Here is a 22,524-nt window from a genome sequence, read left to right on the forward strand (position 1 = left end):
TTGGTCTCCATGTGCAGTTTCTTTTGGGAGAAGAGAGTATCCTCTAATATGATTTCCTATTGACTTTTCATGATGTCAAAAATGGGGTATCTTCAACTAAATGGCCAAGAATTAGTGAATATTGCATCAGGATTCATTTCAGACTCAAGAGTCAAGATTAATATGGTTTTTCAACTCATTGTTACCCTCTACCTTTTTATTTAAAGCTCTGGCTGGCATTTTAGTGTTTAATGGTTTTACACATAATAGTAAAACAGTTTCATCTTCCCTTATTTGAAACTCCTAGTTTTGCATGATGTGTCTTTTAAGTATATGCATAAGACTAAAATGTTTAAAGGTGTTCTGTAAATGTTCATCATGATATGTTTGTAACATTCATGGAGTTAAAGAGGACTAGCTTGTCTTTTCTTTTTATTTCAATGGCTGAGAACGATCCTCTACAGGATTGATTCTGAGAGATCTCAGTGATTATCATGCTCTAGTCTTGAGGTTTTATGTCATCCACCAGAAAAGAGGACTAGCTTTGTTTTCTGGATGGCATGCAAATCTTTTCAGATATTTAAACATGTCTATGGACTCGGAAAATTTCACTGTATCATGGTATTATGAATATAATTATATCATGTAAGGTTTAGAATATCATATAGTTGTTTTTTTTTTCTCTTATATTGGTAATCATCACTAATCTGACATGTATGCTCCTTAATTCATGAGGGACAGATGGCAGATCATGTGTTTTCACAATATTGAAGAGGTTATGGATAATATCTACTGAATGTCATGCATAGCATGGCAACAAATGTTTAATTATGGTTGAAGAAATCTCCATGAAATGCATTGTTAATGGATAAGTCGGTAAAGTGACTTTCTCCTTCAAATACTAACCATACTTTGTGCATCTTATTTTTTGCATTATTCTAGGTAAAAGTTTATTGCATTCACTAATCATTTTTCGTACCAGTCTTGTGAATTCCAATACAGACAGCAAATTGATATGCATATTCTTTTCCATCTTTATGATTTTTATGACTTTTCTTAGATATTTTTGATTTACATTAATTTTTCCTTTTAATCATTTTTCCCAGCTTGGAGTAAACACACTGCAAGTGAGAGGAGCAAGTGTCTAAGGAAATGGTAAATACATTTTCAGACATTTTCTGTCTTTGCTTAATATGCTTTGTCATTCTAAAAGTTTTGCTTACTTTGTTTTTTATGTTTATTATGAATCTGAAAAAAACTAAATGATGGATATGCCTCCAAGAGTGGAACTTGTAGTTGAAAAAAGAATCTTCAGGTCTGAAAAAGCACTAATACATAGTGGTTATATCCGCCACTTTGAATTGGTATTTTTATCATTCATATATAAACAATGTGCATTTCTTGACTCATGTACCAATTGTTACTCGGATTCAAAAAAGTGTGCAAAAGTTGCCAGGTGGAATGACGTAGGTAAAGAGGGTACTCTTTCCTATGATAAAATGTCAGTTTTGACTTAAAATATGCAGACATCAGTTTAAAAAATGTCCTGATAGATAAAGCATGGAGAAAAGATCAATTTATTATTGTTTATAAGAGGAATGATCAATTTAATTGCTCTTATGCATGCATGAAGAGGATCATGCAAGATACGAGGGAATTATTTTGACTTTCAAGCTATGGATATCAGTATGAGGTGATGCTCTTATAAGAGCAATTAAAAGGGTCAATATGTAGATGTTATTAGTGTGACTGTATGTGTGTGCATGCGTGCGGGTTTGTTTTGCATGTGTACATGAAATTCATCCATTTTTGGATAAATGCTAGCGTCGAACTTAATCACCATGATAAGTGAGGTAGCACTCATCACCAGGCCCTAGCTGACAACATTAGGAGAATGCTGGTAGAATCTGATGACGTAACAGCGGTTTTCAGAAAAGTAATCAAATTTATTGTTTTGGTGATTTGGAATGATTGAAGCAATGAAGATTGGAGATCAGCACTTGCAGAGTAAAGGGGAACATAATGGCAGATAAGCAAAAACCCTTAAAATGTGATTGCATGTGGAGCACTTATAGAAGCTGAAAAAATTGAAGTTGTGGGCTGCAAATAGTTCCAGTTGAGCATCTAACGGATCAATTTGGAATTCTGGTCCATATAGAGGCCATGGAGGTGAGTTTGGTTTGAAATTAAGGCCTAAAATCATATATTGGCTGATATTTTTGTGGTTTGGAGTTCACAGCAGATACACTCTCAGGGACATTCCAAGAAAGTGTTAGCAGAGTCTTTACAAGTTAATATCTTGATATTCCTTTTTTATTTCTTGTTTTTTTTAATTGTTTGTGTCTTATTTGGAAAGATATAGGCATTGGAACACCTCTATTTTTAATTATTATCTTATCTTAGGAGTAATAATTGGACTCGAATAGGTAATGCTTGGCTCTTTAATAAGTCTCCAGAGGTGGATAATTAAGTGGTGGAATTGGCCTGTTTGGCAAAGAAAACAAAAGGAGGAAGCCAGGATTAGCTGCTTCATCTTCTTCGTATTATCACATTTTCGTTTTCTGTTCGTCTCTTTGTTCAGTTCTTTAATTGAATTTCTTTTCTTTATTGGTTGCTTGTCTGCAGAATGTATCTAGACGCATGTAATCTGACTTTTTGGTGCAACATTTTCTATCCCTGGGCTTGCTACATTCAGCCCAGAGAGTTAGGCCTGAAAGTTTTTTTTTTTTAATTTTAAAATTCCCATGAAGTTTCTGGCTTTAGTTATTAATGTTTTTCTGATCTGATTAGGAGGTTTCGTGAATCTGCTCTGGCTCCTTCATTAGTTCATTTATTTTATTTTGTTTTTAAAAAAATCAGGATTTATGCTAATTTTTTGATGTAGATTCCAATTTATTTTGGATCTGTGTACATCTATAGTATATACAAAAGCACTAATAAATTTCTGTCCAGAAATGATCACAACATTTTAGTTTAATTGAAGAATTCTTGGTCACCTAAACTACTCTCTAAAGGAATCCTAATATGACTGTAATTCCAAACACTGGAAGAAAATCATCGTTAAATTACAGCTATAGCTTTCGCAATCTTCTTGACCCAGAATATCACCAAAAGTCGTGAGATAGCAATTCTGGATCTTGGAGTCCAGTCCGACGTATGCAAGATCGTCAACTACCAATATTTATGAGAAATGCCTTTCCAGAAATTGGAAGAAAATTGTCACTTAATTATTGTATTTGGTCTGATCTTGGTCTGCACATGTGGTGTTCTTCTATTCTTAGACCTTGGGCTCTTACTGATTTACTATTCTCTGAGATGTCAGGCTTCATGTGTGAGAAAGTTAAATTTCTGCCGATGTTTGTTTGACAATCTCTTGGAAACATTAAAGCTGAAGATATGTGAAGAAAAATCCTGATTCAGAACGCGACCATTGAAGGCCTATAGAATCAGGTTAAGGTTGATAACAATTTTGAAACAAGCCTCGAGTCAACTATCTGGGTTTTGCTTTTAGGATTCTCAGCCCAGCCATTGCTGTTATGGGTTTTAGGGTTATATCCTCTATCATTCCATGCTAGATCTAGGTGAGGATAACATGGGCTGTTATTCTTCATCAGTCATTGAAAGGCTGTTCGAATATGGAAGAAATTAAGAGGAAGCTAACGTTTTCTGGTCTGTCTTCTGCTACAAAATTTGATTTCCTGTACATACTGTTAAACACTTCATTCAGCATTTCATGGTGAAACTGTGTCAAATATTGACTATCTTTCCATCCACTGAATCAGCTTTCATGTATATAATGTTGATCATATACCTTTAGCATCATCATAGAAAGTGTTATCATTTGACCGCTTCTTGGTTACATTTGTTTCTAAAGGTATGATCTAATGATTTCCCACAAGGAAGAACTCGCACTACTTATGACTTTGGAACAAGGGAAGCCTCTAAAAGAGGCCTTGGGTGAGGTATCTTATTGACTTTGGAACATGGGAGCAATTGTAAACATAAGTGATTTCTGTCAATCATAGATTACTCTCAAGTTAAAATGCTATTGAAACTGCCTCTGCAGGTTGCTTATGTGCTGGCTTTATTGAATTTTTTGGCTGAGGAGGCAAAACGTATATATGGTGACATTATTCCTGCTACACTAGCTGATCGCCGACTATTTGTATTAAAACAGGCAACAGACTAATTCCCATACATCTTTTTAATTTGATCTTCTCTCATATTTTTGTTCCCTTAAACTATTGTCTTTTAGCTTCATTTAGATTAATCTCCAAGTGGCTATATGTTCACTAGATGATCAATTTACATTCTTCTAGTTCGTGGACTTGTTATCATCAATACTTGACTTGCCATTTGTCTTTTAGAAGTCTTTTACTCATTTCTCTAAATGATCATGACTCATAAGGCTTAAGGATGTAACCAGAATATTTAAAGATTGTTGAATTGTTCAAGCGGTCTGTTTGGATGCTTAAAATTTCTAGTAGTTTATTGCCTTTTAGTTAGAAACCACTACTTTCATTTATTTCCTAACATCTAATAAGAGGCTGTCTTCTTGGATCCATTCTTTCATTATTACTTTTAGTGGCCTAAGTGACAATAAAGAATTACTCAAAGATAACAAAACATTTTTATGTAGATCTAAAATTACTAAACTGTTCATAACACATGAGCCAAAAATCTAAGGATGCTGGCATGACTGCAAGTGGCTAGCTTGCTTAATGAATTCTCTTTGAACAACCACAAGCTTGTGCACTATATGTATCTCATCCATCTTGGAGTTTATAGACTTACTATGCAGTTTCTGGTTTGGAAAAAAACAGTTATTTATTCTTATAAAGAAGAAAAAGAATGTTTATTTATAATGTTTTAGTTCAGCTTCTATAGACCATTAGAAAAGATCCAAGACATCAAATAATTGCTTGAAAAAGCTAGCAGTTAAAATTATAAAATTAAGTAGAACTCTGATAAGAGGCAATTTAGAAATAATGGGGGGTGACAATTGGTTTTGTCAGCACCTATGAAATATTGCATGTTATAATTCTTCATTGCCATGCCTTTGGCTGAGCAATCTAAATTGAAGTCTTAACTCAAAAATATGGAGAAGCTGGCTTTTCTTCAGGGCCATGTATTTTTTTTAAAAATAATATATGTACCAAAATTAATTTGTTAATGATCAGATACTATGATCAACTTTGCTTGAAAATGAGAATGATCTCATTGGCATGCTAATGAAACATTAACCAAATGCAGCGTTCACAGCTAGTGGTTTGATTGGTTTCATGCAAAAAAAAGGTAATGGGACCTCTGTAGGACATCATTCATCACCATGCTTGTAAGGTACTGATGCTGGTTAGTAAAAAGAGCCATATAAAGGACATAGATCTTACCAAAATGACTTTTGTGAAAAAGTGCTGGATATGGTTTTTATGGATCATTGCTACATCATAGAAGCAATATAATATTATGAATTGACTAAAAGTATAATGCAGTTATTTGGATACCATAGTTGATTCATACTTTAGTTTTTCCTGTAACTATGTGTGTTGTACATTTCTATCAACTTTTTATTGAAAGTATTAATAAATTTTTGACAGTTAACAATAAGATTGCCTGTTAAGATTCTAAATTTATAGTCACAGAAAAACGAATTTGGACAGAGGGAATGAAATTCTGGATGCTGTTGAGAAGTGAGGATATTAGGAATATATTTCAAAGTTATAAAGCCAAGGTAAGAACATAACTGGGTATCACACCAAGCAATGGCCCTTCTAGGACCCCAGATTGCCAGGATCATAACTGGGTAATGGCCCTTTTTAGAGCCAAGATCAGAACAAGGGTACAAGTGCCAGTATGTAGTTTGTTTAAATGAACGATAGCTAATGGGGAAACTAATTTGTAGTAGTAGCTTATTACATGTGAGATGTAGAATCATTTGTGATAATGGTGAAATATTAGACTGCTCTGACTACAGTAGTGCAAAATTTATGAGCTACTTAACCATGACTCAACTTTCTAAATCCTCTGATTTTTTCAGTTCATGCTGATTCATGAGCTAAATTGTACAATTATACAACTTGATGGCGGAAGAAAGGTCAAGTGGATTTTTTTTTTTTTAATACATTAAGTACATGTTGTAATCTAAGATTCAAATGCTAATATACAGGTAGTTAGGTGTTAAAATCCTAGGATGATCAATGTTAAAGATGATGAAATTATGGAATAGTGGACAACGTGATATAGAACTAATTGAGATGGTTATACGTGACTATGTGAGAGAGACTGGAAAGTGGAAAGTAAATTTGTAAAGGGAGATAAAATACTCATTGGACTAAAAAGATCATGAACAACCTGAAAATTCCCAGATAAATGCTGCAACAAGGGTTTTGAGAAAGCTCATGATGAGAAGGTTATTCGTACTACTTCTACATATGGACTAGTGCAAGTGACTGCCTTTATTAGCAATCATGCTGACCTGTTTTACATTAAGAATTTAGGGGAAGAATGTGCTAGGGGATAGGCAGGTCTAGTCGTGAATGTGAATCAAATGTGCCATTATAAATAATAACTTTCATCACTGTTGTGCAGGTTTAACAGGTATGCCACCAGTTTCAAATAGTTTGCACTTTTTCTCATGTTTAATTACAGCAAGCATTTTTTGGGGTTTCTTCTAAGGGAACTTTGGTTGAGAATGAAAAAATATAGGTAGGATATGACTTGTATCTTGTGAAATCGTGTTTATCAAAGCTTTTGTTGAGATGGTGCTGTTTAATATTTACTTTGGTTTGCATTTTATCTGATCTATTGTTTTTTTCATCTTCTGTTGTTCTTTCATATGTGTATGCTTTGTAAATTCTAATGATTTACCACCAAGCATAGATTTTTCTCCAAAAAATACCGTAATTAGTGTTTCTTCGATGTGTCTTGCAGCCTGTAGGAGTAGTTGGCGCAATTACCCCATGGAACTTTCCTTTAGCCATGATTACACGGAAGGTCTTTGTCAGCTCTTATATGTACAATTTTGACAACTATTCTTTTCAAAGGAAAAACTATGCTTGTCCTTGCACATGGCTTTCTTTGTCTACAAGGTATGTATTTTATGATGTATCAGGTTGGCCCTGCACTAGCTTGTGGCTGCACCGTTGTTGTTAAACCATCAGAGTATACACCCTTGACTGCATTAGCTGCCGCTGAGCTCTCTCTTCAAGCTGGAATACCACCAGTAATCCTCACTTCTATATTCTTCTTTTTGGTCACTTGATTTTTTTTCCAATGCAATAATATTTTTAATCAAAATTTGGCTTCAAATTAATAACTCAAAAGCAATTTGTTTTCAAAGACCCTTGAAACTTGAGGAATAAGCATTGGAGTGAATTAACAAGTGAAGCCAGTTACTCGGGGTATGGCAATCTTGACTTACAAAAAACATGTAACATATGGATTTTACAACATTTGCCCATTAATATATGCAATATGATATAAAATAGGCCTTATGACACATTGGAAGGGAGAGTGGTAGTGGATCACAGTTTGGATGTGTGCGGGAATGAGGATGTGATGATGCCTCAAATTGGTCTAAGGTAGGAGTGTGAGAGAAGTGTTCTGAATTGCTATTATTTTGGCCATAAATATTGCTTTATAATTTGTTCACTATTAGATTTTTAGTTTTTTTTTTAACCAGCAGAACTGAGTCTGTAATCTGTATAAATATGTGTGTGCATGCATATTGTATATAGATTGTATATGCATCTGCGTGCATGTTTATGTGAGGGTGTTCATATGTGGATGATGTAAGTGACTGGTGCACCTCATTCAATTAAGTTCAAAAAACAGGTGCTGCATCATGAAATACCTAATCATGGGAAATGGTGCCCTGACTAAAAATATTGACAAACTACCTTTTATTAGATGGACAAGCAGTGCACTTTATCTTTTTTTTGGTTCCACATTTTCCATTTCAAAATAGCATATTTTACACATCCATTTTGTGCTGTACCTGCTTAGGGTCCAAATTTGTTTTTCTTCTCATCTGAACTTTCAGATTTTCAATTTGTCTTTTACTGTTTATTTTTGGAGTATGCTATATTTTTAGTGATTTTGCACCTATGCTAGTCCATTAATAGATGCCATTTAAACTTTTGGTTATATTAATTATTGTGGCTTGTTATCATTCAGGGTGTGCTGATGTGGTGGTGGGCAATGCTTCCGATATTGGTGATACTCTACTCCAAAGCACCAAGGTTCTGTCTTTTGTTTGATTTTTTCCCTTCCAATATTGTTCTGGTCTTAATGCAGAGTTAGGAGCAGGGAACTGTTGTATGTGACATGTTTAGCTTTCTTTTAGGTAAGAAAGATCACGTTCACTGGATCAACAGCTGTTGGGAAGAAATTGTTAGCAGGCTCAGCAAATACTGTTAAAAGGGTATGTTTACTGAAAGGAAAAGTACTTCATCCATAAAATGGTCATATTATGCAGTAATCAGTATTTCTTACTTTTAATTTGAGTTTTTTTGCAAGGATTTTTCACATAAAATTCTTCAAAGATTGCAAAAGTTCAATACAAGATGTTTGTTTACCTGATTTATGCATAAATATGCTTGGTAATGATTTGGCTGTGTAATTTTTGAATATGTGCATACCATCTACTTTTTTGAAGTGTTAAATACAAAGTGTCTTTTTTCGTCTATGTATTACAGATTCTATTTGTAGAATGCAAGCTTGTTCAACTAATTATCATGCCACTGTAAATAGATGGAGTTTTGAAAAGAATATGCTTACCTATCAAGGATCACCGAATCAGTACTGGGTGCCGTACCGGTCAGCGCCCGGTACGGTTCAGTACCGGTTTGGACCGAACCGAATCAGGACGAACCGGTTGGCCCTAAATAACTCCCATTTGTGGAGTTCTCTTTCTTTTCGATTTTTTTTCTATAAATTTAAGTCTAATGTGATTTTTTTTTTGATGTTTTCTTGATGTTTTTTTTATGTTCTCCACAAGGATCGCCGAACTGGTACCGGGTGCATCTTATTGCTAGATAATGCATCTTATTGCTTTAAAAATGATACAAATCATAAAAATAACAACATAAAATATCTTCAAATCAAGATACAATCAATTACATACTTTTGAAGTCCAACAAACATACATAATGATATCTAAAAATAGGGGCGAGTGGCGATGCCTCTCGTAGATATCCGGATCATTAACATAATCAGGAGGCATATTAAATACCCATATAGAACATATAATAAGTTAAGGGAATTGATTAATAAATTAGTAAGTTACTAAAAAAGGGGATTTGATATTATTAGGGCTTCTGATGGGCCAAGGTTGCTCTTGTTGATTTTGGCTTGCCCAGGCCCAAGTTGACCTAATCAAACTGGGCCATGGGCGAAGCCTAGACCTCTAATTTTAGGCACAGAATTGTTTTTGGCTTGATTTGGATGGTGTTTAAGATTTTTTGATAAATATTTATTTGTTGAGAAGGGAGATAAATAAATAAAAATAATTTATTTTTATTTTCTAATTGTTGCGAGTTTTAGGCCGAATTTGGGCTGGGTGCAGGCCTAGTTATTTTGAACCAAGCTAGGCCTAAATGATTTGAGCTTTAGGACTGGCCATCTTGAACTTATGGTTGGCTGGCTCATGCCCAACATTAGCAGCCTAGGTACTACGTGCTTCCCTCTCGTTTCATGGCATATGAACCTCATACTTTGGCATCACCACTATTACCCAAGTGGGGTAGACTGTAGAGTGTAGACTATCTTCTATGTTAAAAGTAAAAATGAAATATTTGACTTAAAGTAAAAAGAGAGAGGAGAAATTTGAAGTGACAAAAGAGAACCATATAAAGTGCATGACATGATATTAACCCTCAAGTGACATGAACTGTTTCGTGTCTTCTCTTGGTTTTCTTGTTTCACATCCTCTTGTATTGAGGAGATTAAGTACTTCCACGAACAAATTATAAATATCAAAAGGTGGCTGTCGGGCCCTGTCAATCAGCTCCAGAGGAGGATCAATTTGATGTTTCTTTTTATGTCTGTTTGATGCTAAATTTTCATGTTAATTTTCCTCATCTAACTGAAGTTAGTTGAATTTCTGTCCAAACAAAATATTTTCTATACTGCAAATCGAAACTTGTAAAACCTAATTTAACAATCTCAGTTTTTTAATAAATATCTTTGACAGTCTTTTTAACAACTTTCTACCTAAGGAAAAAAAAGTTTTAATGATCATATATTAAAGTGCATGTGCTTGATATGCAAATATGAAGGCTCCAGTTTGTATTCAAAATTTTGAAAATTTAGGAAGCCTTTCTGCATGTGTAGGTTATCCTAGTCTTCCTCATGTATGATTTTGGTACCTAAATTTCCATGTCCGTGTATTGATTACCTTTGTGTGTGATGTCTCTGTTATTTTTCTTAAAATTAAGTCAACCTTGTCAAGTCTAGGTTACTATTGTAATTATGGAAATACCAAGGTGGTTGACCCATACACAAGGCAATGATTGAGTGCTAAAATTCCAAACACTAACCGTTATATTAATAAACGATACATCATAAGAACTTAAAGCTTTTTGATATTTTTTGTTCTACAGAGAAGCTTGTTTTCCCAACAAAGTGGTATAAGAACCTTTACTGTATGTGGAATTTTCAAGCATAAACTCTATGGACATAACTGCTTAAAAAATGGAGCTTTTAGAAGTTGAAATTGAAAAGATCAAACATCATTTGATCTATCAGCATAAGCTGGAGGTATGAAAAAATGAACCTTGCAGTCATAATGGGTACTTCACTGTTATGTGATGCCTCCTGCATGCTGACAGAGTGTCTTTATCTGATTTTAAACATTATCCTTTGCTGCTTGTTCATGTAATGAATACTTTTATCTAAGCCATGCTATAATACTTCTCATTTAGGGTGCTTCCAGTGATTGATATTATGGAGTTAAAATGAATATATTGTCCAGTTATATTTTAAATCTGTTGGAGATGGATGCTTTAATTATTTGAACCTGAGCCTATTTGGTCACATGGTCCTTTTGTTTTAGAAAAAAATTACTTCCACCAATTTATCAATTTCTACTAAGTTTTAGATTAGATTTAAAAGCCTGTATAATAATTATAACATTAGATTACTTACTGCTACTTATGAATTTTATGTTTTCAGATATCCTTGGAACTTGGTGGAAATGCACCCTGCATTGTCTTTGATGATGCAGATCTGGATGTTGCAGTAAAAGGCGCTGTAAGCCAAAAACAGCATCTTGATATTCTTTACCAGAATGTTATTTGTCAATATATGCATTTCTCCAGGTTATGTAAGTTGTAGTTAAGATTTTTCATAATAGTAATCAAACTATGTAAATTGCTTGGTACTGCATATTGATCACTCCTTGGGGTTTTCACTGATGATGGTATCTTGATATGTTGCAATGAAATTGTTGCTGATGATAAATCAGATTGCTGGATGATAAATTAGGGTTCACACCTTTTTTTATTTTCTTAATGATACTTTCAATTTCTTTCTAGTGCAGCTAAGAATTATTTATAAATTAAAAACAATAATTTAAATCCCTAACTAGTGTATTCAATCAAAACTGAGTTAGAAGTTCTACACGTTGTTTCGTAATGAAACTAGGATCCTTGAAAACCAAGAAATCAATTTCTATGTGGATACCCAGAATCTTTCCTGAAATGCAAAGTTCCAAATTATGCAGCAGCCTTTATAGAAGGAGGCCAAAAACAACAAAATTTTAAATCTCAACGACTTAATGACTCATCCCAATCCAAAATAGATCTAAAGTAGTACTTTTTCACGCCGTTCCTACTTAAAATAAAAGAAAGCAAAATACAATAAATATATGATGAACTGATATTTTGTTCACCATAACTATAATCTTCATTATTGGCACTTTGGCATACAGTGTACATCTTATGGTAGGGCTGTCTCTCTTTGGACAAGTCTTGTTGCATGATCTATCCAAGATAAAGAGGGTCTCTTGGATATAATTTAGTATCCTATAATTTTGTCCATATGGTACTTATATATGTGTACAATCAGTATATATTCTTGCTTTTCCTATGAAAATTTGGACATAAGTTGGTTCAAATAGAGTATATTATTCAAATTATTTCATGCACATGCAGCACATCCATGACCTACTTAGGGTGTGTAAGAAAGGATTTGAATGCCATTGGTATGGCCTGTGCCAACCATTAGGCAGAACTACACAGGCTGGCAGATAGTGGCAATTGTTACTTTTTTGGGGTTTTTTTAATAGTACTTTAAATTCCTTTCTAGTGCAGTTAAGAGTTGTTTTATGAATTAAAACAATACTTTAAGCCCCTCCACAAAGTCATACTGTCAAAAGTATGAGTATGCATACTCAATACTTTGGGATGTATCAACCTCATAATCCATCATCATTATCTTAATGTCAATCCTTGATAATGATAGTATGTAATCATTCATTAAATTTTAAATGCTTTTTCTGAGACTAAGATTTTAAAACAATAAGACATGTATTCATGTGTTTATGTTGATCTGTGTCATATTAGACAGAACACTTTGGAAGCTAAAATATAAGACTTGTTCTGCTAGACTCAAGAGTCAAGATACTGGTAACGTGTGGCCTTGGTCTTTTAAAAAGTTGTTACTTTGATCCATCAAATTCTGTCTAAATTCCCTCAGGCACCTAGGCAGCCAGGTCACCTACTTATTGGACACCTAAGTCACTTGGCTATGGCCTAGCTGCCTTGACAACCTTGGGCCCAACTGAAGAATACAATGTTTGTTCAAGTTGGAAAATTGATTTTATTTTGATATAGTTTGAATTTTAGATTTCCTTAGTGAACTCAATTGGGGATTAGTTCCACATTTACATGTAATAGTTTTTGTTCAAGTTGTTTGCCGGCAAGTCATAAATTGTCCACAACCTAGAAAGAACCTTGCATATTTCCAAGGCAATGGAAGGGTCAAAATGAAAGTGTTTTGAACCTTTTGATTTGGTTTTGGTCGATACTGAGCCGTGCTAAATTAATCGGCACCCTTTGACTGCAGTATAATTCGATACACTGCCATATTTACTTGGGACATGCACAGAAGCAGAGCCAAGGATAGGCTAGACGGGCCACTTCTACTCACATATGTATGCCTATTTTATAACTGTACAGCCGTTGTTGCCCTAATTAAGACTTGCACGTCTTCTATAGTAGCGGCACAAAATTAGCACCTGACTCGTTGCATTTTGTCCTTCAGTCTGGCAAGCAGGCAATCTCTCATATCTATGTCACATGGAAAGGAACTAAGCAAACATTTTATCCTGTCTAAAAGTTGCAACTGTAATTTCATCAGATATGATCCTTCCCATGCTATGCAAAGGCTAGAGAAGATGATTGGATATTAGCCTAGCTTTAAAAGGGACTATTTTTCTCTATTTCCATAACTATTTGCACCTACATTACTAGTTAATGTTATCTAAATTTATCAATCTTGTGCCATTATCATTTATTTTCAATGCTATTTCTCAAAATATGGAGTAGTTCATTAATTGCAAAGAGAATAGTTATTCTGTCATAATAACTTCAAAATACGTTAGTGATAACATTAAATCATGTAATAGCTTATAGATGACAATCATCAAATTCACATTGATGATTGAGGATCAAATATTTTTTTAATAGCATTAAATTTATAATTTCGACTAGTATGGCTATTTTAGAAAGCAAAGCTATCAGTATAGAGATGTCCTAATCATGTGCCATCATATATTGTTAGAATGGACATAACAATCAAATGTAATGCTAACATGGTCTGTAATTGTTTTAGAGTATGGCCATCATATAAGGTGTTATTAAAACCATGATTCCTATATCCATTGGACTTAATACTGGCAACAGACTAAGGGAATTTTTATATTTATTTATCAATAAATTCAAAGGCAAGTTAATAAGTAAATATACTCATGTTTAGTAGATAATATTCCGTCCTCCCTCTCTACATGCATTGAAAATCCTGGCTCCACTTTGTGCATGTCCGCCCCCTGCCGCCACCAGCCAGGCATGGTATGTGCCATTGGCATGGACTGCCCCTTAAAACCTCCGGTTTAAGCCCTTCACATTCACTAGAATGCTTCCTTCTGTATGCAATTGACATTCCTTGGCATTATTAAGTTAGCATACATCATACTAGATATTTGGAAACTTGACCTTCCCTTAAGAATTAGTCATCACAACTACTAAGTTATCTAGAAGAACCCAAGCATCTTTTTATGTTTGATTTTTGTATGCCAAGATGATAGTAAAAATGCAGTATAGCTAGCTAAAATTTATACCTGTAAATTCTCCTTGAAGCCTCTAGATGGAACATGTTAGTTGAGTGTCAGATGCTTTTCTTCCTACTTCCTAGAGTGGGTGCTTTAGCCTTCAGCCATTTCCACTGCTCAGTTGCATGTCCAAAAGATACAGACTGGATCAAGCTGTGGCTCTTTTCCACCTTCCCTTGAAAACATGGTGGGTTTCATTCTACATCTCCAAAATATGAAACATTTCTGCATAGGCCTTCCCAGATTTAGAGAGCATTATATTTGCTCACTGGAAAAGATATAGACATAGATTGTATGATGATGAATCACAGAATGCCTTTTAATCCGTTTCTTTATGCCATCTCATACTGTGGCTAGATTCCATGGTTTTCTTATTTATGGTGTTTAGACAGATTTTGATAAGAATGAGCGGTATATACACATGCACAACATGTTACTATCAGTTTTATCTGATTCTAACCTAGTGTCTTACCAGCTCTAAACATCCTCTTTATTATTGATGTTTTCAGCTTGCAGCAAAGTTTCGTAACAGTGGGCAAACATGTGTTTGTGCAAATAGAATACTGGTGCAAGAAGGTACATTTGTTTTCTCCTGTATGCTACTATATTGTTGGGTTTATTTAAGTTCATGATTTCATTGCATATTTTGTTTATATTAGCAGAATGGCAGATAGTTTTCCATATTTTGCTTTGTTATAAGTTATGTACTAAGAACATTTGTCATATGCTAGAACAATGTTGTGTTTAATTTATCATCAGAGCTCATATATAGAATGGATCATCTTTCTTGTAATTAAAATTCATTAGAGTTCTGCACATGCAATGCACATGGACCAGGAGGAGAAAGGGATGATGGAAGTTTCCTAGTGTAAGAGATAAAACATTTATACTATAAAAAGCCTTAAAATGACGGAATTGCGCCAACTTTGAGGCCCATGGTGGAGTTGAACTCAGCGGTGGAGAAGCACCCTGGCCTAGAGTTTGCATTATATATAGTAGAAGATATATTGTCAAAGCCCTTGCTTATACAATTACAGGTGTCAAGCAACCAAAAAGGTTTGCTGTTGATTGCTATGTGCGTCGAGATACTTAGATCAAGACCAACGATTTGGATTCTCCATTTGTATGGGCTACAAATGCATTTTAGGTTTAAGCTTTGATTGTACTCTCCATTTTAGGACAACCCGATGCATGGCACTGGGCTTCCAGAATTTTTTTTGTAGGCATTTTAGATGTTGTAGCTCACATCAAGTGGTGATATCTTCAAATCACAGCATCCCATATTTTAAAATTTCCCCTAACTGAGATTACCATTAAACTTTAGTAACCGCACTTTGGTCTGAGTACCTACCATTAAACTTTAGCTCACTTATGTATGTATGCATGCATGCATAGATGTGTGTATGTATGTATGTATGTATATGCAATTCAAACATACTAGAAGATCTCATGATGACTTTGGAAAGTAGGGAGAAGACTTCTGAGACATGCTTTGACTTAGTATATATCCATTTATAGGACAGAAAGTCAAGTGGATTCATTAAACTAGCAAGCATAGGAAGATTCTCGTTCAAGTTTAATTACATATACTTGTCCCTGCTAGACTATAAAGGATTCTTATTTGTTGGTTTGGATTCATCGAATTTTGCTGAAGATCAGATCAATGAACAAATATTATACAGCTAGCTTGTTTGGTTGAAATACAGTATTCTCTTGCACTTTACTGTTTTAAGGACTTACATGCAATCTGTTTGACTAGATGCTTGAGATCATGCTGTACAACCTCTCATATTCCACTATCCACGTCGGGCTTCTTGGAGAGATGCTTCTAGTATATTATCATATTATGTGCTGCTGGTATGCATGTCTTTTAGATCTGTATATTTTGTCTATGAGTGGTCTTGCTGGGTTTTTGATTGGCTATTAGTGCTTTAGTTCTTCCATATTCTAAATTTCTAATTTATAAGAAATTAAACTTGATAGCAATGATGTGCTATCAAAATTACTGCTCATTCTTTCTTTTTTTTTTATTAATAGAATTGCTGAGTTACTCGTTGGCCACCATAATTATTCAAACTTCCTGTAATCGCTGAGCTTTTTGAAGAATATCACTATGATTGTTCAAAATTCCTGATATTTATTTCACTACTTCTTGTCCCGTTAAGAATACTCAACCCCTTATATGCAGGCATTTATGAAAAGTTTGCAAATGCTTTTGCAAAGGCTGTTCAGAATTTGCAGGTTGGCAATGGCCTCGTAGAAGGCATAGCTCAGGTACTAATTTCTTTCATTTGGTGCTCTATCGTCCTGGAACTCAAAACTGGAGTCATTTTGGCCTACCTTTATGACCATTCTTTTCCTAAAGAGTATCTATTTTGACACATAGAAATTAGTTTATCTTCAATAACCAATTTTGTTGACTGGTTTTATGGAACAAATAGTTTCTTTCCATCCATGCATAATATGGCATCTTCTATTGTGTTGCAGAAGCATTTGATTGTGCTTTAGCTTAATTTTTCTTTTCTAAAGTGAACTTTATTTCTATGTTTTGTTTGATTTCTAATTACTTGATCACGAAGTTTTTTGGTTTTCTTTGTACAGGGCCCGTTAATCAATGAAGCTGCTGTAGAAAAGGTAATTCATGCTCTTGACATGACATATTAATTTCTCTGATGTTAATTTTGTTAGTAAGCAATTTATCTTTAATTGCTAAAGCTTCTAAACAGTCTAATCACATGTTTCATGCTGTATTTAAATTTTCATTTTGTAGGTTGAAAAATTTATCAAAGATGCCACTTCAAAGGTAATTTCTAACATCAGTATTAATAAATCAATTTTGTCATTCAAGTTATTATAACTTACACATACCTTATATCATCTATAACCTTTATGGTCATGTTTGATTGTGGAATAAGATGGAACTGACCTTCTTGAACCTGCTTTATCCCACTTATTTCATTTATTCTGATCAAAAACTCTATTTTGTGGAAAGTTCATGGTACCACTTTTTCCATTTAACCCAGAGTAAACTATTCCACTCTATAGGTTGAAATAGTTTGCTCCAAGTTACAGTAGGTGAAGGATAGTTTTGCCGATTTGCTTTAGGCTAAATTATTCCACAACCAAATAGGACCTATGAGTTTATTTGGCTATAAGCAATCAAACTTTCATATGGAGGTAAAACCTAGAATCAGTGATGCAAGAGTCTCCAATTATGCAGCCTTGCTATTCATCTAGAAGATCAGGCATGGTTTGCAGCCTTATGCACTTAAATATAGATGTAACAGATCTTGTAAAATGTGTGAACTAGTGGGTGAGAGAAGCACAGATGCTTAAAATCACGTGCCAAATCACATGCCATGTCGCTATTGTATCTATATCTAATATTGGTACTCGTTTGATACTTCTCAGATACGTATCCGATGCTTGTGTTAAGTATCCTATTTTTCAAAATTAAAAAATACTCTTGAATCTGGATACTTTTTGGATACACTTAGATACTTGCAAGGGTAGATTTGTAGTTTATAATATTAATTTTAAAATATGGAGTATAGATTATGGTTTATGGAATAATGACCAAATGATGACCTTGTAAAAGTTAATGCTATTGTATAAAGTGGGACTAATTATTTGCTAGCCTGCTATACTTTATGGATGCTTTTTTTTATACATATACATATATATGTTTGTGTGTGTATATGTATATGTGCATGCATGTATTTTATTCGTAGGTACATATATATATGTACACATATATATGCATCTACATGTATATGCATATATACCAAGGAATGCCGTACCGGCCCGTACCGGCCGGTACGGGCCGGGACGTACCGGTCCGGTCCCTGACCGGTACCGGACACAGATGAAAACCGGTATTTCCGGTTTTCTTCTGTGAACCGGCCGGTACCGCTTGGTACCGGCCTCGTACCGGTGCGAACCGGCCGGTTCGCACCGGTACGGTGTTTTTTTTTGGGGGGGGGAACCACAGCGCCTCGCTGTGGTTTTTTTTTTTTTTTTTGATGGGAAAGAAAGTGGTCCGGACCGGTACCGTACCGGTCCGGCCGGCCACCGGTACGCCGATCCGGACCGGTACGGCGGACCTTGATATATACATTCGCCGTACTGGTCGGTACTGTACCATACCGGTACCGAACTGGTTATCATACCGTATTGACACTCGGTATGCTGAACTTTACCATATCGTACTGCGTACGAACACTATAATAAGATGGTACCGATATGGAGCCGGTACCGAGATGGCGAACCTTGTATACATATATACACATACTTACGTACGTACATACATATATTCCTTGAGATATTCTAGCTATATTGTGTCCTACTTTTTCATGACTTGCTATATCGGTATATCTGTATCATGTCACGTTTGTATCAAGCATCCATATCCATGCTTTACAGGGGGGGAGAGTCTTGAAGGATTATAATCTACACTAAAAATATTTGGAAACAAACACTCACTATTTCGGAGGTAATTTAACTATGCATCGAGTGCATGCAAAAAATATGGCACAAAAACTGCCACATGTACACAAAAATACAATAACACATTAGTTTAAGTTGACATTGTTGATTATGATTCGTAAATTTTAAAATGTATCAATCAAAGTTCAATTTTTTGGGTGCTTGTAAATCATAGAACATATCAAAACGTGGCATTGATCCATTGAAATCCTCTCTTTATTTTGTGACCACCTATTGCGATAAGTGACCTTCGAAACCAGGTACTTTGTCTGTTTTAGGCCGTGATCGATAGTGTGGATCCTTAATTCATCATTGTTTGTGCACTGACAGAATTAAAGCCTAAATCCTAGCCAAGAAAGAGTACTCATACCCTCGTTATCATCCCCCTGCCCCTGCCGCCAAAAGAAAAGAAAAACCCAATGTGACATATAGGGGAGACTCATCTTTCCCCCAACTGTATATTTGCATTAATGCTGTCTTAGCTAGCAGGTCAGTTTTGTAGTATATGCTATGCCTATCCCATCCTTAAAGATCATTGTGAAAGCATCCTAATATAATAGCAGGGTTTGGAGACTACATAATCCCCATAAACAGGTAATGGTGAGTAATTTATACTATCATGCTATGAGGTCAGTTCACCAGCAGCTCAATGCATAGCTACTAAATGTATAAGGATGCCGCAGTGATGTTAATGGACACTGGCTCTCGAGGATATTGGTAGAGAATTGGTTCTTGCATCACATCATAGTATAGACACTGGTGCATATATATATATATGAAAACTCTTGTACGGGGAAAGAATGTTTGTCAGAGAAGGCTTCTGCCTGCCCCTGGCAGGACATATTGTGATGTGTTGTTTATTGCATTTTTCATTTTTTTTAAATAATCTGGATGTGAAATAATTATGTCATCCAAGGCAAGTGGGCGGGCTTCCTTCGCTTGAGATCTCTGACTCCTAGTAGCATAAATCTGCATTGGATTATGATTCTATATAACCTTGAAATCCCTATTCATTATCTTTTAACAGGGAGCAAACGTTATACTTGGGGGAAGGAGACACAGTCTGGGCATGACATTTTATGAGCCTACTGTACTTGGGAATGTTAATGATGAAATGCTCGTATCTAGGTGAAACTCCAAAACCATTTATAACATTCATGATGGCATGCCTTGGCTACTATTTTACTTTGTGATGTTGGTTATCGTTACTATAGTCTGTGAATGGCTTAATTTTGATCTGGAAAAGCTTGCACTGACAGCGTAGTATACTTTGAGAAATTTAAGCATTTGTTATGGTTAGTTGATTGTTTCTAGTATCCATCCTTATGAATCTTATAGTACCAAAGCTAACATTTCATAAGTACCATACAGTTATCTGATTTCTGTCCTTTAGAAGTTTCATTTATAAACCTTATTTGTTTTTGTTCTGTGTTTTTTTTAATCAACCAACAATTAATATGCTTACAGGGAAGAAGTATTTGGTCCAGTTGCACCGCTCCTGCGTTTTAAAACGGAAGAAGATGCTATTCATATAGCTAATGACACAAATGCAGGTTCTTACCACACTTCAGTGCACAAACTTCTCTATTTCAGGAATCTGATTTTGGTCAGCGAAGTATTAGTTCGATCTACTCTATACTTTGTTGCTTGGAATTCATTAACTTTTACTTCTTGAACATTAAATATTATCTGTTTCATCTTGCCACTATAAAATGCCTTTTAAGATTAGACAAAATATGTAAATCCTCAAAATCATTTAATTTGTCAGAAAAGATAACAGAGTCAGGCTAGTATGATGTTAAGAATCATAATTAAGATAGCATAGTTAGTGACTTTTTATTTGCTTTCTAATTTTTCAATCAACATGGCTTTCATCAATGTATCTATTTTTTTAAAGGGAATACTAAAATATTGCATTCTTTAATGGGGAACTGCAGCATATGTTTAGATGGTTCCAGTTTTAACTATTCAAGCTTATGATTTAAGAGCTCTAATGTAGTAGGCTTGATTGTTTCAATTGTTTCTCCAATTATTTTGCACATTGCAGTTATTATATCATTTGTTGTGAACTCGTCAGGAATGTAAGACTTTTTTGGATATTGATAAGCTGTAATAAATTGTCTGAAATGGTAACAGAAGGGCTTATTTAGTTCATCCTTTCTGAAGCACCTGGGCTTCAACTTCCAAGAAGAATTTATTACAGAAGTGTAAAAGAATCACTTTTAAGCATGTACTATTCCATGGATTGAGAACCATGCTTAGTAAAAAGATAGTACCGGATCTACATTGGAATGACTTAAGGTTACTATACTGTTGCCTTGAACTTATGCTGCTAGTTGTTTATATCTTCTTGATATGTCTTCCTGTAGGCTCAGTGTGGCTACATGAGAGGTAACCCATCCCTCATAGACTTCTCCCAACTGGTCCAGGGCAAGAGCCCACTTACCAAACCAAGTCCAAATGATGACCTTCAATATTTGCCACAAAACCACCCTAGGGTTTTCAGTATTTGTTGCAACAAGGACTCAAGCTCATACCTTGGCCAATAAGACATGAATTCAACCAGCTCATCTGCTATTCATCTGCCAGTTGCTTCAATCCAGCATGATTTATGTTGTATGTAAGAAGTGGTGTAGCTGAGACTCCATAGGGTGCTGACTGCCTCCTTGGAAAAGTATGGAGAGGAAAGCGGACCAGCAAACCTTGGTATAATGTAAAGAATGAACACATGAAAAGCATTATTGTTCTTCATGTCTAAAAAGTTTGCATATTCTCCTCATCATAAAAATGATAAGAGGAACATTAACACTGAATTTCCTGCAATTGCATGCCGTCCAACTCCATAACATAGTTTTCAGTTTCTGGTAAAGCATATGCTGCCTTTCACCTCGGAAGATACTGTTAGATTGTGAAAATAAACTATAATCAACAATATTGTTTGTGTATTTAATTGTATTCAAACAAATGTATCATGGAAAAGTTTTCAATGTTATGGAAAATAAAGAGATATAATCATAACAGAGATGGAAACTATTATGACATCTAGAGAACCTTCTATTCCCTTTTCATTTTGTTTTTGAATACTGTAAGCATAAAAAAATGCAGAGCGCTGATATGCTCTAGTAGTACTGCTTGATATTGCACAATGGTGTTTGGCTGAGCTAAGTATTCTTTGATCCTATGGTAGAAGGACCTAAGCCTCAGGTAGGCATATAGATGTTTAATGGAATCTTGTAGCCAACTTCGTATTGGTGTTTATATTGTATTATTTCTTATATTGCACTATATGCTATTTTCATGCATAATGGCACAGGGCTTGCTGCTTACATATTCACAACAAGCATACCTCGTTCTTGGCGTGTAACTGAAGCTCTTGAATATGGACTTGTTGGTGTAAACGAAGGACTGATATCTACTGAGGTGAAAATTTCACAAACATGGCAGTTTGTTCTCAGTAGATGACAATAATTATCAAATACCATTTGTTCCATCTTGCAGGTGGCACCATTTGGAGGATTTAAGCAGTCTGGTCTTGGACGAGAAGGTTCAAAATATGGGATAGATGAGTATTTGGAAGTAAGTGGATAATAGTATTTTTCCCTAATTATTTCTTGTCAAGTTTTCCTCCAAGAGAGAGAGAGAGTGTGTGTGTGTGTGGTGACATGTCTTGTTCCCTCTGCTTGTAGCTTAAATATGTCTGTTTGGGGAACATGAAGGAGGCTTAATACAAA

The 22,524-nt window shown here is 34.9% G+C and overlaps 1 protein-coding gene across 1 annotated transcript; it reads left to right on the forward strand.

Annotated features, from left to right (window-relative positions):
- Window positions 1-2,142: 2,142 nt before the first annotated feature.
- Window positions 2,143-22,518, forward strand: LOC120109090 (succinate-semialdehyde dehydrogenase, mitochondrial-like). Its single transcript, XM_039122824.1, has 18 exons — window positions 2,143-2,148; window positions 3,707-3,768; window positions 3,854-3,941; window positions 4,046-4,103; window positions 6,345-6,485; window positions 6,568-6,576; window positions 8,155-8,219; window positions 8,324-8,401; window positions 11,152-11,229; window positions 14,818-14,884; window positions 16,497-16,582; window positions 16,910-16,942; window positions 17,079-17,111; window positions 19,821-19,921; window positions 20,261-20,346; window positions 22,107-22,213; window positions 22,292-22,369; window positions 22,480-22,518. Exons 1-18 carry the CDS (start codon window positions 2,143-2,145, stop codon window positions 22,516-22,518), a joined length of 1,215 nt encoding a protein of 404 aa, XP_038978752.1.
- Window positions 22,519-22,524: the final 6 nt, after the last annotated feature.

The sequence above is a fragment of the Phoenix dactylifera genome, unplaced genomic scaffold (assembly GCF_009389715.1).
Source record: "Phoenix dactylifera cultivar Barhee BC4 unplaced genomic scaffold, palm_55x_up_171113_PBpolish2nd_filt_p 001787F, whole genome shotgun sequence".
In the NCBI taxonomy this organism is placed as follows: domain Eukaryota; kingdom Viridiplantae; phylum Streptophyta; class Magnoliopsida; order Arecales; family Arecaceae; genus Phoenix; species Phoenix dactylifera.

Bases quoted from the DNA above. Each gene is read 5' to 3' on its own strand.
- LOC120109090 (XM_039122824.1), top strand. The intron at 8,220-8,323 runs GTTCTGTCTTTT...GCTTTCTTTTAG, and splicing joins CTCTACTCCAAAGCACCAAG to GTAAGAAAGATCACGTTCAC. The intron at 8,402-11,151 runs GTATGTTTACTG...TTATGTTTTCAG, and splicing joins CAGCAAATACTGTTAAAAGG to ATATCCTTGGAACTTGGTGG.